The sequence below is a fragment of the Phyllostomus hastatus genome, unplaced genomic scaffold (genome assembly GCF_019186645.2).
Source record: "Phyllostomus hastatus isolate PE091 unplaced genomic scaffold, TTU_PhHast_1.1 phas_contig_196, whole genome shotgun sequence".
Classification (NCBI taxonomy): domain Eukaryota; kingdom Metazoa; phylum Chordata; class Mammalia; order Chiroptera; family Phyllostomidae; genus Phyllostomus; species Phyllostomus hastatus.
The window spans coordinates 8,696,870-8,713,525 of NW_025333709.1; the positions used below are offsets into that span (position 1 = coordinate 8,696,870).

A 16,656-nucleotide genomic window follows, 5' to 3' on the forward strand; every position below is an offset into this window, starting at 1 on the left:
AGCTGGTGGTGACAGAGCATCATGAACATACTAAATGAGACTAGATTTTTCACTTTAAAATGGGTAATTTTTTGTTATGTGAATTTGATCTCAATAAAATTTTTTTAAAAAGAAATCAAAGAAGAAAACACGTGGAAAAGGTCTTTTTAAACAGTGGCCAGCTGGTGACCAGGCTTCTGGGCTTAGTTCTGCCACTTTCTGGCAACGAGGATGGTAAGTCGGCCCGGCTTCCTGATCCGTAAAACGAAGGGTCGGGCCCCCAGTCCCCAGTCAGGACAGCCTGTACCAGCCCCGCGCGGTGCTGCGTCTGAATGCACAGGGCCAGCCCGCCGCCCGGACCGACGCGCCCGCGGGAGAGCCGGGCCGTCCCTGTGCTGAGAAAACCCGCCGCAGGCCAAGTCCGCCCGCTTCCGAACACCCCGACTGAAGGCCGCCCACCAGCGGCCCAGGGTTCCAGCTCGTTCATCTGCAACTGCGCACACGCCGCACTGCGACCACCGGAGACGGCGCAGCCCACGAAGCGCATGTATTAGGCAGATAATCGCCAAATAATCACGAGCGGCTCTCGCGCACGCTTGGCCACCGCACGGGAAAAAGACACCTTGGCAGAGTGCACGGGCTTCTGCGAACACCACGAAAGGGGGTTAAGGCAGTTTAATGCGAGGCTGCGAAAACTACACCAGTGACAGAACGGTAAGTCACATGTCCCCAAGGCCAAGGAATCTCTGGACCGGTCCGGCCGACAGACATGGTCAGGGACACACGGGCAGTCTCAAAAGACTCCCACGGGACGCCGACACGGAGGGGCCGCGCAGAAACCTCCGCGCTCAGACGGGCAGCACGGACGGAGGGCGCCGCTACCCACAGGCCTCCACCCGCACGTTTTTATTTCACACGCACACTTGACACTGCCTCAGGGGAGCGAATGCACATCAGGTGAGAGAAAAACCGGCCTCGGGGCCTGTACCACAGTCAGGGTTACCGAAGACACAGGGCCAGGCGCGGCCACTCGGGGTCACGGTGGCTTCCGCGGCCGCCCCCGCGCCGGCGCGGGCAGGGAGCTCAGAAATATGCCGGGGTGAGTTCGGTCCGTCCCTCCGTCGTCACCACCTGGATCAGGCTCCCGGAGCTGGGTCGGTTTTTCTCTGTGATCCAGTCGTGGAAGGTTCTGGAACAAACAAGACAAGCTTTACGTTTTAAAACAACAATCTGGCACACGCTTGTAGTCATACCCACGGCCTGGGAGGGTGGAGCCACTGAGAAAAGCCGCTAGGGCATCCCACACTTGGTGCCAGGCCCAGTGACCCCAGCCCTGGACTCCCTCCAGCTTCTGAGTGGCAGAATCTGGCGAGACTTGAACTTCCACCTTTGTGCTCTTCTGCATTGTTGGAATACTTTATAACACAGTGGTATGATCTTAAGCAATTTTTTAAAGCTTTAGTTAGTTCATTCTAAAAGATAAATATATGCAAAATATTTAATGCTTTGTTATATGACCTTCCCAGATATTTGAGAGAAAGAAGAAACTCATTCTCTCCCTCTCTCTCTCTCCGGCAAATATTTATGGAACACCCACAGCTGTGTCAGGCAATGGGAAATGAAATACAAAAAACAGACTACTACAATAAAATACATTAAATACTAAATAGGAGCACTTAGTAACTAACTCTGTGTGGGGAGGGGCAGCTGACCTGCCTAAAGGAGTTGAGAATACCGTCTGGAAGAAGACAGGAGTAAGAAAAGGCATAAGAAACTCACGGGGTTGAACAAGTAGCCGGTAACTGTTAAAACGTCACCTTTGGGTGTTAGTGCACCATCCCCTTAACAATCGCCGGCCGGGACCTGGGCCCTCTCTACTGGAAAGCACTCAGGAGGTCCCGGGACATCCCTCAGAGCTCACGTGTAGCTCCTGGCCCAGAACTGACGTGTAGCTGCCAGATCTTCCCAGTACCCCTCCGAGGGCTGCCCGAGCCGAGGGGACGACACACAGGCTCAAACAGCAAAGCACGGCTACAGCCCCCAGAAGGGCCGCAGAGCTGGGGCACGGCTCCATTGGCCTGCCGATGCCCCTCTCCAGGGGAGTCCCACTGGTGGACCCTGTACACTCAGAGGCCGCGAACTCCTGAGACCACCACCGTGTCGATAAGCCGGGAGGACACGGGCGTGGCCTCACGCCCTTCAGGGACAGAGAAAGGGGGCTGGGAGCTGCGTGCTCGCTGACGTGAGACCGTGACACTCACTCAATGAGGAACTCCAAGGGTGTCCAGGAGCTGAAGTCGGCCTCGGGCATCGACTTCCTGTTCATCGGGGTGTCCAGCGTGACCCTGCGGAGCAGAGGTGAGCTGGTCATTTGCGTCTGCCTTTGTCACGGCCGCTGCCCACCTCCCCCGCCAGGAAAAGGCACCGGGAGCCTTGGCACCAGGGCAGGGCGGCGGCGTTTCCATGGAGAGATCACCCGGGACAACCAGAGAGAGGCCAGGAAGCCGCAGCAGGCACAGAGGCCACAGGCAAGCTGTGCTCGGTGAGAGGCTTTGTGACTCACCCCTGAGCAGAAGGGAACAAAAGGAAAAGCTACATCTTGCTTTAAAAAAAAACAAACCATGCAGTCTTTAATGAAGGAAACTGCGACATCTTCATTCACTCCCTACAAGGTGGCAGACTCATTTCTGAGGATTTCTGAAGTGTGAGAACACCATGCCTTTAACATGGGGGAAAAGACGGCCTTCTTCGTTTTGTGGCTGTTTTCTTTTTTTCTTTTAAAGACAGTTCTTATCCTCAGTATTCACAGACTTTTTCTTTTAGATTTTATTTATTTATTTTTTAGAGAGGGAAGGGAGAAAGGGAGAGAGAGAAACATCAATGTGCGGTTGCTGGGTGTCATGGCCTGCAACCCAGGCATGTGCCCTGACTGGGAATTGAACCTGCGACACTTTGGTTCGCAGCCCGCGCTCAATCCACTGAGCTACACCAGCCAGGCGTTTTGTGGCTGTTTTCCATGAGATCTTAGGGTTTTCAGTGAGAATACAGAACGTGCGACTTTCCCAGGAACCCCCAGGCCTCGGGAACCACTCAGAACAGCTGCGGGAGTGGCACACGCGTGAAAGGGACCGGGCGGTCCAGGCCCCTGGCCGTCCCAACAGCTCCTTCACGGGGCGGCAGGCGACAGGTAAGCCAGATGGTGCTTGTCCAGCCAAAGAGAGCCCCTGCCTCCAGGCTGCTGCCTCCCCTGATTCCGCTGAGGGGGCCTTCGTCCTGATCAGGAGCAGGGCCGTCGCCCCCAGCGTCCCATATTCTCCCTCAGGCTCCTTCCCACCCACCCCCCAAGGACTGAATACAGCCCCCTCCCACAGTGGCCCTACCGTAACGTGAGAGGAGAGCGACCAATATTAAAGAAAAACGTGCAGACTATCTTCAATTAGGAGGAAGGGCTGGGGGGATGGATGAACGTCAAAAAAGGAAACAAGAAAGAGGCAGGACAGGCAGACCCTTCCATTAGCCAGTCCACTGCCCCAGCCTGCCCAGGCTCGCCCAACTCCTGAAGGAGGCTCTTTGGGGCCAGGGGTGACTATGTGGTGCACTGAGTCCCTGGGGGAGAGGGCCCCGGGGCAGAGATGGCCGGAGAGCCCCCAAGCACTTACGGCAGCACCGCGATGGCCGCAGACCTGGGCGGCATGCCGCTGTTCTTCCCCGCGAGGCTCTGGCAGAGCTGATGGACGGCGCCCTTGGCCATGCCATAGCCGATCATCCCTGGGGAAGGGGGAGGAAACCGTTCAGTGACCGCGGGCCACCACTGGCGTGTCCAAAGACCCCCACGCCAGGGTCCAAAGGAGGCTGGGAAGAAGGATGGACATCCGTGGAGAGCGGGGAAGGGATATAACACGTCAAGTGCACCTACTGTCACCTCGCACTTAACATTTATGTAAAAAAGCCATGAAGTTGACCCTGTTTTTATTTTTATTGAGAGAGAAGCAAAGTTGGGACAGGGTGAATGACATGCCCAAGCTCACGCACACACACTTGCACCGAGGCCGATGCAGAGGCAAAGGCCCAGGCAAGAGCTGGGTTCCGAACCCCTGGACCATTCACTGCCTGGGAGCAAAATCGAGCTGTCACTTGGAGTCAGGCTGCACAGGTTCAAATCCCAAGTCTTCCACTTGCCACTAAAGAAATCCTGAGCAAGTTCTCATCGCCCTTCCAACCCTCAGTTAGCCCATCTATAAAATGGGGATGAAGTGTCTAATTCTGGGCTCAGCACAGGGTAGGAGGCACTCAATAAATGTTTCCCATCATATTCACAGAAGCGGTGTGCCCCAGAGTCCGACTCCCTGTGTAAAGAACAGATCTGAGCGGTTCTGACAAATGCACATATGATGCCCTCTAGTCTTCCTCTGCTCCGCTGGTCGGTGAATGTTTGTGGACCGCAGCAAGGCGTGCGTCTCATCAGGACAGGCTTCTGCCTGCTCCGCAGACAGGTGGCGGCAACAGGGTCTCTCCACCCTAGAGCCCCCCACGGCCCCCAGCTGCAGAAGCTCACTGCACGCCACTGTCTGTCACGCAGCAGAGATCGGTTAATTGCTGTAAACGCCCCTCCTCCTGCACAAAACTCCTCCCAGAAGGCGGCAGCCTCTTTGAAAGCACCCAGGACACTTGCTCATTCAAGTACTACAGCTGACTAGGCATCGCAGTCCAGAGAGAGGTGGGGCTCACAGCCCAGGCACGGAACCAATCGCTAAACTGCTTCCACTGCAAGCCTGGACTGCAAGAGCGGTCAAGGTCCCCAACAGTTACTCAGAAGCACAAGCAGAGTATTTCACCATCCCGGCTTCTCTGTTTGATCAGTGGCGGGGCCCACAGTGTAGGAAACATCCAGGGCACCTGAATCCACGAATCCTGTTCATCCAGCCCCGCCCCCGCATAGCAACAGGAGGGGGTAGCAGGGGCGTGGTGGCGGGGGGGCGGGGGGGGTGTCTGATGAAGAGGGGCGCAAGCAACCAGCAACCCTGAGGGTTTAATTCCACCGAATTCTACACATGCAGGTACAGGCATGGAGATAATTTGAAAAAAAAAATTTGTTGAAGTATTTCGTAAGAAGATAAATACTTTATTCCCATATCAAGGTAGTCCCTCAAAACTGATTTCCAAACCTAGCAAAACAAAAGTGATCACGCTCATTTTAATACAGTGTATCCGCCATTAGATAATCTACAGACACAACCTTGGAAATAAGAAGGTGGGGGTTTCTCAGTATCTTTCCAAGTGAAAAATATCTCCCCGCTTTTGCACTTTTCTCCAGCTTGGAAGACTACTAACCCTCTTCACTATTTACTTTCAAATTAGTCACAGAGTTCCCCAGATTCTGCTGGGGTCTGAATCCAAGTTGAAAGGTTCCATGACTCCAATAAGTTTGACAATATCAACAGTTGACAAGTGCTTAGTTAGCTAAGAACTTCAAGATGAACAGCGCACTCATTAACACCTGAAGCAAGAGTAGCCAGGCAACAGCAAGCCTGGAGTCAGTAATAAGCCTGGTTCATGTTTACAGTTCACTCCCTGTCACACCTTTCTAAGTCAGTCACACCCACGAAGATGTGTTCCAGTCACCACCACCGCATAAAGGATTTTTATTATTTATCCCCACTGCACAGGTGGCAAGACTAAGGCTCAGACAGGTTAAATAACTTACCAAATATCACACAGCAAGTGGCAAAATCACAACAGAAACCCAACCTGTATAGTCCCCGAGCCTGTAGTCTTTAACAGTAACCAAAACTACAAAGGAAGATATTTACAAACCACAGGGAAGTAGGAGACTGTTTTGTCCTTCCGAAAAATCAGTCTTTCAGTCCTAGGGTTTTTTCCTTTAAATGTCAAGCTATTACTCACTTCTCTGTTTACTTTCTCATGTGTCTGCTCTCTGTCGCCTGTAATAAAAATCGGAGCTAAGCACGCTAACACCTGACATTTACACAGCTTTAGGGACTGCAATGGCCGCGGGCTTGCAAGATCAGATGCTCTGAGAAACGTAACAAGAAGATGAGAGGCTAGGAACTGTTGATCTGTAAGAGCCTCACAGTTCCGCGAGTTACAGTCAAACTGAAAAAGGTGCTCAAGGCCTCCAGCACACCAAGGAGGTCGAAAAACAACCCCCCCTTTTATTAAAGAAGAGCTGAACTTAGACAGTGGAGGTGGACCCTTTCTGCCTTTGTGCTGTACCCCCTAAGTCCCACTTCAATTCCTTTAATCCCATCTGAAAGGGAGTATTAAGGATTGAACTGTGACGACCCCCCCCCCAAAATTCATATGTTGAAGTCCCAAGCCCTGCATCCCAGAATAGGACTGTATTTGGAGATGGGGTCTTTTCCGAGGTCATTAAGTTAAAAATGGGGTCACAGGCGTGGGTCCCATGGTGGGATGACTGGTGTCCTTATGAGAGGAGACTGGGACGCCGCCGGGCACACAGACAGGGGCAGAGGGGAGAGCGTGTGAGGACACGGGAGAAGACAGCCATCGGCAAAGCCAAGGGGAGAGGCGCCAGAAACCAACTCTGCCGACACCTTGATCCTGAACCTCCAGCCTCTAGAATCAGGAGACAAACTTCTGCTGCTGAAGCCGCCCGGGGGTGCTCCGCTACGGCAGCCCCGGCGACCGGACACGGGCAGGGAAACACTGCAGAGGGAACCCGGGTCTGCACGACCCAACGGAACAGCACGCAACCCAGAACCGGTCCGCGTCCCGGTCCAAGGTCAGATCACAACCTGCTCACTGCAAGAACCCAGGCAGGTGAGTTGACCACGCTCGGTCAGTTTCCTCACCGGTGCGTTGGGAAAGATTAACGATGACATCGACCCCAGGATCTCCCATGAGAATACACGTGAAATGACGTGACTAGTGAGAAGACTCACCACGTGCTGGGCACTTCGTGCACGTGAATACCGCCAATGCTCTGCAGCTACTCCTCAAGGCAGAGGCTACTCTCACTAGTTACAACGAAAGAAACTACAGCAGAAATCTGGCCAAACAGATACATGATTTGTTCAAGGATGAAGAATCCGCCCCTCTGTTTTTCTCAATAACAGCCGCCGAGCTGCTCCCCCAGGACACGTGAACACAGTGTGAGGATGGTAATGCATGTGTATCGAATAATCCACATGTACTACACCACCACTCGTTCCCTGAGTGGGTCATGGATAAACAGACCAGATCGGGGGAGGGCTGCCAGATTACAGCACTCCTTAACACAAGGGCAATGCAAATAGAAGAATCAGGAGTCCCTTTCCGAAGAAGACTCAGGCCTAAAGGAAGCAAAATCCACCACACAGAGCCCCTCAGGCGGCACAGGGCCCCCACGTCCCTGGTCCCACGGAAGTGCCCGGCAGCCCCGGTGAGCAATCCCAGCACTCCCAGCCCACAGCTGGGGAAGTGAAGGCTTACCGGGGGTCCCGTCCAGCGCGGCCTTGGCCCCCGCCAAGGTCAGCAGGCCTCCTTCCTTCAGGTGCTTGGTGGCCAGGTGGCTGGAGATGGTGGACGTCCACATGCTCTGCTTCCACATCAGGTCACAGTTTTTGAAGAGAGCTGGGAGAAAGAGCAACGGGCCGGCTCAGCACGTGCAGGGAGCCCACTGAAAGGGGAGCCCAGCCCAGGACGCTGACGTCCTCAGCAGCACCAGCCCCTGCCCCCTGCCCCTGCCCACAAGACCTAGGACGAACAGCGCAGGGCTCTATGGGCAAAGACGCAGGTTCGAATCCAGGCCAGCCGATCCCTGGAGTCTCAGCTCCCTCACTGTAAACTGGTAACAGCGAAGTCACATAAATGAGGACGGTGAACAGACACCTGGGACTGGCTTTAATTCAAAGACTGTTCTGCTTTACGAAGGGCATCAGATTTGTAATAAGAACGTGTATGTCTACGGCAGGTTTTCCCTGTGATAAAAACTGAGGGACCACAACCACGCGGATATAAAAAGGGCTTTTATAGAGCTACATTTTTTTTACAGCTGGAAGTTCACTGCCGGCTTTAAAGACCCCGTAAAGGAAAGCTGGAATGACAACCATTTCACACCTATTCTAGCTCTCTGGCCTTGCAGACAACGTGAGGAGAAACAGAGGGTAACACCTGTACCTTTGGCGGCTGGGCAGTGGTCCCCTCCCCCCTTACACAGCACAAAGAACCCAGAGCCGCTGTGCCAATGATCCAGAAAGAAAGGCCCCCCGATAGACCAGGAGGGGTCCTCCCTTGGTGATAACCAAGGCATTACATTTCCCTGCTAAAAAGGACCAGAAAAAAATGGACCCACATTTATCGTTTCTTGTTCCCAAAGTGTACAAAAGGCCATCAGGGTGTTTGGCCAACCTGATCACCCCACAAAACACCAGTTTCACGTTCAAGTGCAGTCGGTTCACAGAAAATCGATTCCTTTTTATACGGCTTTGGCTAATAAATGTAGAGGAAATGACAGAACCGGAAAACTACCATCTTCCAACCCCCTTGGAATAAGTGATTCAGGCAGAAATTAGCAATGGATGCATAAAAGCCTTAGGTTTTAAAATTTGGAATTCTCAAGGTGTTAAAAAGGGGGTGTTCACACACAATGCCAAAGCACCTTCCCACGGATCGCTTACTCACTGCAGACAGAAAAATGGCCCTTTCCAATGGAAGCTTCTCAGCTCCCACCTCAGCCAGGCATCAAATCTGGCATCGCTCTGGCTGGGCAGGGCCACCCGACACGGTGGGAGTCCCACTGGGGTCAGTGGGGGTGCACGTCACTCAGGAAGAGTTCTCCCCTCCAAAACATTAAACCTGAATCTAAGGAAGTCCCTGGACCTAAATCCTGGGTCACAGGAAATACTAGGGATAGAGGAACAAGGTGAATGACACACCTTAAGGGAAGAAGGAGACACAGTCATATGTAGGACAATTCTCTATGAAAACTGCCCACATTCACGGAGTCTGTCACAGGAAAAACAAATTCTGGATGAAGACAGTAAAAATAACAAAATGAGCCCTGGCTGGCATAGCTCTGTGGATTGAGCGCAGACTGGGAACCAAAGTGTCCCAGGTTTGATTCCCAGCCAGGGTACATGCCTGGGTTGCAGGCCATGACCCCCAGCAACCGCACATTGATGTTTCTCTCTCTCTGTCTATCTCCCTCCCTTCCCCTCTAAAAATAAACAAATAAAATCTTTGAAAAAAAAATAATAACAAAATGAGGCATAAACCGTGACTGGAATATGTTTAAGGGGAAAAAACACCTATAAAAGATGTGTAATAAGTCGGGGAAATTGAATATGAGTTGGATATTATCAATCTTATAGAATTTCTGTTAGTTTTCTTTGTTAGGATAATGGTACTTGGATAATGTAGGGAAAGGAGTTTATCCTTTGGGGATGCATGCTGAAATCGGTCAAGTGTCCACTTACTGGGCAAGCACTTAAAAAATACACGCACAGAGGCGCACGCAAGAAAAGAAAGCCAGAGAGCGCAGGGACAGCCACTGCTGGTGATTACTGCGTCTATTACAGGCTCGGGGCGGGGATGGGTGTTTGCTGGACTCTCCCTCCGGCTTGAACGTCCACAGTGAAAACTTGAAAAATGTATTCAGCGTTCACAAAGGCTCAATGTTGAGTCCTTTTGACCCGCGGAGCGATCTCTCCATTTCACACACATCCCCCAGTTCCCAGTAATAAGCCCTGTAACACCTGGGCAGGAATATGCGGATCTCGTTCTGCCACTCAATTTGAAACTCAAGGTCCCCCGCCCCTGAGTCCCTTTGTGGGGGGCGTTTTCTTCGTCTGTAAAATGGGGTGTTTGTTTCTACCCCGCAGAGCTACGGCAAACACTGGGAGACGCGCAGGAGGACGCCTGGCCTGGCGCGCATCACGGACCCATCCCGGCCCCCGGACAAAGAGCAGAGCGGGATGAATGATTAACTCGGAAAAGGACTCACACTTGGACTTGGCATTGCCCCCGGCCCATCCTCCAGCCACACAAAGGATGGCGTCCACCTTCTCTTCACCCAAGAGTTTGCCGACCTCAGCCGTCACCTTCAACAAAAAAACATGAAAACATGCACAAATCGTTCGGGTAAGTGTAAACGGGCTGACACAGATACTTCAGTTTATTCTCCACTTTCTTCTAAGGCATTCAACAGCATCTGTCAATTAACACTTGGAAAACCAGATGTACGGTAACCATTTTGGACAGTGAAGCCCACCTACATTCCCATGTGAGTCTTAAAAAGCAATCCAGAATCTTCTTTCAAGCATTCTAAACAGTGGGGCCATGAGCATCCTTGGAAGAACACAGTTCTTTTTTTTTTTTAACTAGAAAAAGGTTTAAAACATCACCTAGAGCATCAATGCCTGCAGCTAACCTTCTGGCATATACCTCTGCAGACTTTTCTTTGCAAATCACAGATTCATAATTTGAGATAATTCTACTCTTCCCTAATACAAAAAAAAATCCCTTTATCTGAAACTCTAAAAGAAAATGCCAAAAAGAAATTATTTTTTAAAGCAAAAAAAAAAGATACGGTCAATGGCAAAATGTTAAGTCACTACTGAGTGCATGAGGGTGCATTTTATTTATCTATTTCTGCTTGACTGAAATAGTTGAAGTGTTGAAAATATTTAAACAGAAGTCTGGCGAGAGGCAATTCTGACCATCAGCCACGACCTTTCCCCATTTCTCTGGGCAGGCCGAGAGGAGGCCTCCCGTTGCTTCCTTCCGTCAGGCTTCTGAAGACTCCTCGCAAGACAATGTGTCTGCCTCAGCAGGAACACGGGGGCCCTGCCCTCGGTCCCTCCGATCACTCTTCCAAAGATAACACTTTGGCAATGGAAACCAGCCTTTCCTCTCTCTCTCCCTCCACCCCACACCCAAAGCTTTCCTCTTAAGAAATTCCTGAAGTTCCCTTGGCCTCTGTGGACGAGTCCCTCACCTAATCCTGACTTATCCGCTGCTGGCCTCCTTCCCGTCACCCTGGCTTCCTGGCCGGTCCCTCCTTTCACTCTGAAGCCCTGTGCTGTTGCCAGGAGCCCAGCGCCCGGCTGCGTCATCACCCCTGACGTCTGTGCGTTCCACTCTGTAGGAAAGCATGGCGCCGGCAGCAACGATGCATCTATTGGACGTGGTTTTTTTGTTTGTTTTTCACATCGATGCATTTTTAAATTCCAGCCCCCTTTAAATTTCACTTTCTGCCCAAGAGTCTTTCTATAGGTTTCATGCCCTCCTCACACCTGCATGTCTTCACTGTCACTAGGGAGTTCCTGCCCAGGGGGCCGATTATCCAATTACACGTGCCCTGGGGCTGAATTTCCTCTTCTCGAGCGTTAAAGCCTGGATGGCGTGCTGCTGTCCAGAAATTCTTAACGGGGGGTGAGAGGGGAGGCAGGTGGTAGAAGATGGTGAAGAGTCTGAAAGCACATGCATAATCAAGTCCCAGAGAGGGACCACTTCCCGCCCAGGAAAGACGGCGGAACCTGCAGCTGACGGGAGCAGGAGAGACACCGACTGCCGGGAACCGCACGGCCAAGCTGCTCTCGGAGCCCAGGGCACCTCTGACATCTGATCATTTAAGTCTGGCTTTTGTTACTTTACTCACAGGGAGCTGTTTGCCACGAGGCAGCCTAGCCTGCGGTAAGGAGAGTGGACGTCCAGCCCCCACTGCCCAGCTGTGCCACCCACCGCCCGTTGGACCTTGAGCAAATGCCGGGGCCTGTCTGTGCCTCATTTCTAAAAGGAACACGGGCCCCCAGCCGTGTCCGGATGACTAGCGAGAGCAGACTAAACAGAAAACAGACTCTGGACTTGTTAACGATGTTAACGATGTTAATGATGTTAACAAGTTGGTAACAAGTCTCACGTTAGGAGATCCACTCCGGACTCCACCACGAGCAACCTTGCTGGGCATGTCACCTAGTGTCTGACACTGAGTCCCCTCGGCCAGTGGGGACAGATGGGGCTGGCCACCACCCCCTGCCCGCCCGCCTCCCTGAGTGCTCGTGGACACGTGGCCCATCACACCTAGGTGGCATTCCCTGGGGAATGTGGGCGGGACCCCTGGGTGGAGAACCAAGTAAAGCGCATCCTCGGGCACTTGGGGGACCACTTAGCATCTCAGCCACTGATGCCAGGACACCCCTCCAGCAGGCTGTTCACAGTGCTGCCTACTGGTCGGGGGCATGACCCCGGGGCCACCAGGGGAACTGCGCCACTGGCTGACATATTTATAGTTTTGTTTGACTTCTTGTTGTATGATGAGCCTGTCATTTTAAATAACCTGTTTTGTTCGGATCCTTGCTTTGCACTAGGGAACTCCGCTTTTTAGAATGTGTCCTACATAAATAGTCAGAGATGAAGAGGGAGATGCTCACCACAGTATTCTTGTTAATGGTAAATATAAAAACATTGCAAAAAAGGTTCAATGTACAACATGTGGAAACTAAGATAACTGTGGCCAATCCACAGAATTAAAAACTACATGTTGACATGGAGGGTTTTTTTTTTAAAGTGATCTGGAGAAATACTGACATAAAATTTTATTTAAATGTTTAAAAATCTGATCATAAGATATAAAATACAAGATTATCTCAACTTGTAATGCTAATAACATACAGGAACCACAGGAAACACAAGAAAATGGGCTAAAATGTGATTAGTCAGCTAACTAGAAATAGATTATGGGCAATTTATCTTCACTGTATTTTTTTTTCTACTTTCCCCATTTCCCTCACTGGGTACATCTGGCTTCCATAATCAGAGAAACGATACTTGTAAAACTGAAGACCACATCGCCCATGGGTACCTCTCCCCCTCCCCTGGAGCTCCCCTCCCCCAGGTGTGCTGTGGCCTTTTCTGAGCTACCTGGTCAGCCTGCTCCGTGAACGAGTCGGTCATTTTAACCACGACACTGGCGCTGGCCTCTTCGTTCTCCACCACGTCAATGCTGGCCACCCACTGGAGAAGAAAACAGCCTTGGTCAAGAGACAGTACGTTGTTATTCCTTTAAGGCCCATGCCCAGAAAGGGGGCCGTGGAGGCAGATGAGCGGCTTAAAGGAAAACCCTCGGGAGAAAGGATCTAGACACCCCTGAGCCGGCCTACCCTCTTCCATCCCAGCCCCGCCCAGCCCCGCCCAGCCCCGCCCAGCCCCGAGGCCTCCCAGCTCCTCATCTTCCTCTCCTTCACCATCACTCCGAAAGCCAAACTCTGCACTTCCAGAGAATCCCCGCCCCAACCAGGGTCTGCAAACTTTTTCCGTAAAGGGCGAGAGGGGAAACCTTTGGGGCTTTGCTGGCCCTGTGGCCTCTGTGGCAACAGCTGGACTCTGCCGTTGCGAGGGGACAGCAGCCACAGACCACAGGCGGGCGAGCGAGCGAGCAAGCAGGGCTCTGTTCTGACCGCACTGCGCATGTGGAAGTAGGGATTTCAAGCAGTCTTCACGCCACGGGCGTTATTCCTCCTCCGACTTCTTTTCAATCATGTAACCTCGTGACACCAGTCTTAGCTCTCAGGTTGTACAAAAACAGACGGCGGGCGGGGTCTGGCCCGTGGAGGACTAGAGTTCACATCCCTGCCACAGGGGGACAGCTTCGGATTTGGGAACCTGGCAAATTGGGGTTGGAATCCTGGCTCTGCCTTCGAGTGGCTTTCCCGAGCTCAAGCTCTGCAGAGGGTCCTGCCCTGGGAAGAGGGTCCTGACCTGGGGATGAGCAATTAAGAGGGTGAGTGTGAGAATTAAATGGAACAGAAGAGGCTGCAGCTGGGAGGTGGCAGGTGACACACGGTTCTTAGAGCGCTCCAGGGCCCTGAAGCCTGATGTCCCCAGAGACAAAGATCTCCACAAGCGTTGAGGAACACAGAAGCCATTCAAGAACACTCACCACTTCTGCAGCCAGCCCCAGCAGATACAGAGACAAAGAAGAGCTCTCAGGAGTGAGGGGGGTGGGGACAGAGTCAAAGGTCAACAATAGTCACCAGGCTCCAACACCAAATCAAAAGTAAAGCAAAGTACTCCCATGGGGGGGAGGGGGATAGTGGGGGGAGCACAGCGCTCAGATCTGTAACAGGCAGATGCCAACAGGAGCACTGTATCAAAACTGTTGTGTAGAGTAAAAGAAATTAAGTGTTTGTACAGGATCTGGTTTTGGGGGAACACAGTGCCTGGCCCCAGGCTGGAACTCCTGAAACGTTACAACCGTCACCACCTGGCACCCACGCAGACGTCCTAGCTGCCAGGGCAGGTACACGGCAGGAAGGGGGCGCTGTGTTCAGAATCCCTTAGAAACCTATTCCTCTACCAGATTCTGAGCCAGAAGAAAACTCTGGGACCCCCTTTCTCTGGTCCCAGGGCACTGTCACCCAGGCTGCCCTGTCGCTAACTAAACCCTCGGGACAATGTCCAACATGGACGTTGAGCAAGTGACAGGGGCAGCAGCGGGAGCACAGGAAGAGTCCCCACCAGGACCGTGCAGATGCATGCTGGGAGGCTGGGGGCAGGGCTCCTGGCCTGAGAACAACTCTGTTCCCAGCTGCTGTCTTCAGGGAGGGAATATCTGCTTTTGCAAAGTAGCTGAAAGTCTACGAAACGACGAGGCCACCAATACCAGGTCCAATGGAGGCTAATGGGACAAGGGTGTAGGTCAGTACTTTTATAATAAGAAGGGAAGAAACATTCCTCTCCCCTCCTGGGTTCTTCCAGCTGGTCTAATAACCAAATTAACATGAGACAGACTAACAAGGGAAAAATAACCAAATTTAATTACAAACGTAACTATGAGAACCCCACAAACACCAGAGGTCAGAGACGGAAAGTGAAGACGAAGTATACGCGGCCCTGACCGGGGTGGCCCAGTTGGCTGAGCACCGGACTGCAAAGTGAAACGTGGCCGGTCCAGTTCCTGGCTGGGGCACATGAGACCGAGGGTCTCGAACAAGGGGCAAAACCACTCAGTCTCTCTCACACATCGATGTTCCTCTCCCTTCCTTCCCCTCTCTCCAAAAATAAATAAATAAAATCTTTTCTAAAACATGGAATACGTATGACCTTCTGAGCTAAGGATGAGGTAAGGCACCTTTGGGGTGGGGGGGCTCAGAGGTGAGAAAGGTCATCTGAAGGCCGTAAGCAAACCATGCGTCCCAAAGTTAGAAGTTTGTATTGCCCTATAGATGGGTCCTTGAAAATATATCTCTGGTAATAACTCTTATTAGGGGCAAGGCCCCTAATTTAAATTTTTAAAGGGAGGGGGTAAAAGTTTCTCTTGAACCCACAGGGTCTCTATTACCTTCAGCTCAAAATAATTCACACGCCAGAGTGGCACATCTTGGGGAGGCCTCTTTTGAACCCTTTCAATATGTAAAACATATAATTGCTAACATTTAAAAATATTTTACCTGGAGCCAGGTAATTGGCATGCTAGGACACAAATGATCTCATTTAATCCTCACAACTCGACCAAAGGTCACACACTCTTTGTCCCCATTTTAGAGGAGAGGAAACAGATTTGTGGAAGTTGGGCCATCAGTTCACGGTAACAGGACTGACTAGAAGCCAGAGTCAGGCAGTATAAGTTCCAGATCCTTCCTTCCCATTCTCTCTCCCTGTCTCCTCAGCGGCGCTCCTCTGCCTCCTTCTGTGGAATTCTGTCCTGAGTCACGCCAGACTGTCTGGGCCCAACGGAGTCGGAGGGGTGGCCCCCACCTCCCTTCTTGCAGAGCAAAGACCCCAAACCTATGGCCGGCGCGAGCACGTACTCAGAGGCAGGACTAAACGTGCAGACTTATGCTCGTACTTGCAAACACCCACGTGTGGGGTTCACTGGACCCCCCCCGCCCCGCTTCCTCCAGACTGCTCCCCAAGGATGCACCGGAAGGGCCCCTTCACCCCAATCATCAACGTGCCCGCCCGCCGCCGCCCCGCTCCCCCAGCCGAGTCCCAGCGCCTGCAGGCCCAGAGTTGCCCCCAGCCTGCGGAGTTACCCAGTTGCGGGCCCGGAACGCCTGCACGCATCGGGAGCCCAGCGCGCCCCTGCCGCCGTACACCAGCACCCGGCGCGCCTCGCTCGCTGCGGTCGCCATCCTGTTTCTCCCGCTCGACTCCCCGGGCTCAGAGCTCCCGTAGCCCGAGGCCACGCCCCTGAACGCCCCGACCCCGTCCCGCCAGCCAACCCGGCCAAGAGGGACCGCCGGGCGACCGCGCCCCGCGTCGCGCTCGCTGCTGCCACCTAGCGCGGGTCTACGCTGAGCGGGAAAAGCCACCAAGCGGGGACAGGCGCTCCCGGCCAAGACCCTCACCCGGCCGGCCTACCCCTGGGGCGGGTGCAAGGGCCGAGCCCCGCTGCCTGCCACCTGCTACTGGGTACCCAGGACGTGCAGGGCGCGGGGCTACGATGAAACCGGTGCAGAGCAGGTGTGCGAGAGCGTGGGTGGCCCCTGCTATCATCTGAGCGTCAGAGAATGAAGCCGTTGGAGAGATAAGACAAACAACGTACAATTTATTTTTCCTCTAAGTAAGAGTGAAGGCCACTGCCTTGCCGCCCTGTTTAATAGCCGTGTGGCCCTAAGCCGCTTCCTTATCTGCTTTGTGGTTCAATCTCCTCACCAGTAAGATGGGAATACTCAGGGACTATCTTCCAAGAGTTTTGGAAAGGATTTTCAGAGA

General features: G+C 52.7%; 1 protein-coding gene across 1 annotated transcript; it reads right to left on the reverse strand.

Moving 5' to 3' along the window:
- Nucleotides 1-620: 620 nt before the first annotated feature.
- On the reverse strand, nt 621-16,132 carry QDPR (quinoid dihydropteridine reductase). Its single transcript, XM_045834561.1, has 7 exons — nt 15,975-16,132; nt 12,862-12,954; nt 9,944-10,040; nt 7,432-7,572; nt 3,639-3,747; nt 2,241-2,324; nt 621-1,168 (listed from the first exon to the last, which is right to left on the reverse strand). The coding sequence occupies exons 1-7, from the start codon at nt 16,071-16,073 to the stop codon at nt 1,063-1,065; spliced, it is 729 nt and encodes a 242-aa protein (XP_045690517.1). The 5' UTR covers nt 16,074-16,132; the 3' UTR covers nt 621-1,062.
- Nucleotides 16,133-16,656: the final 524 nt, after the last annotated feature.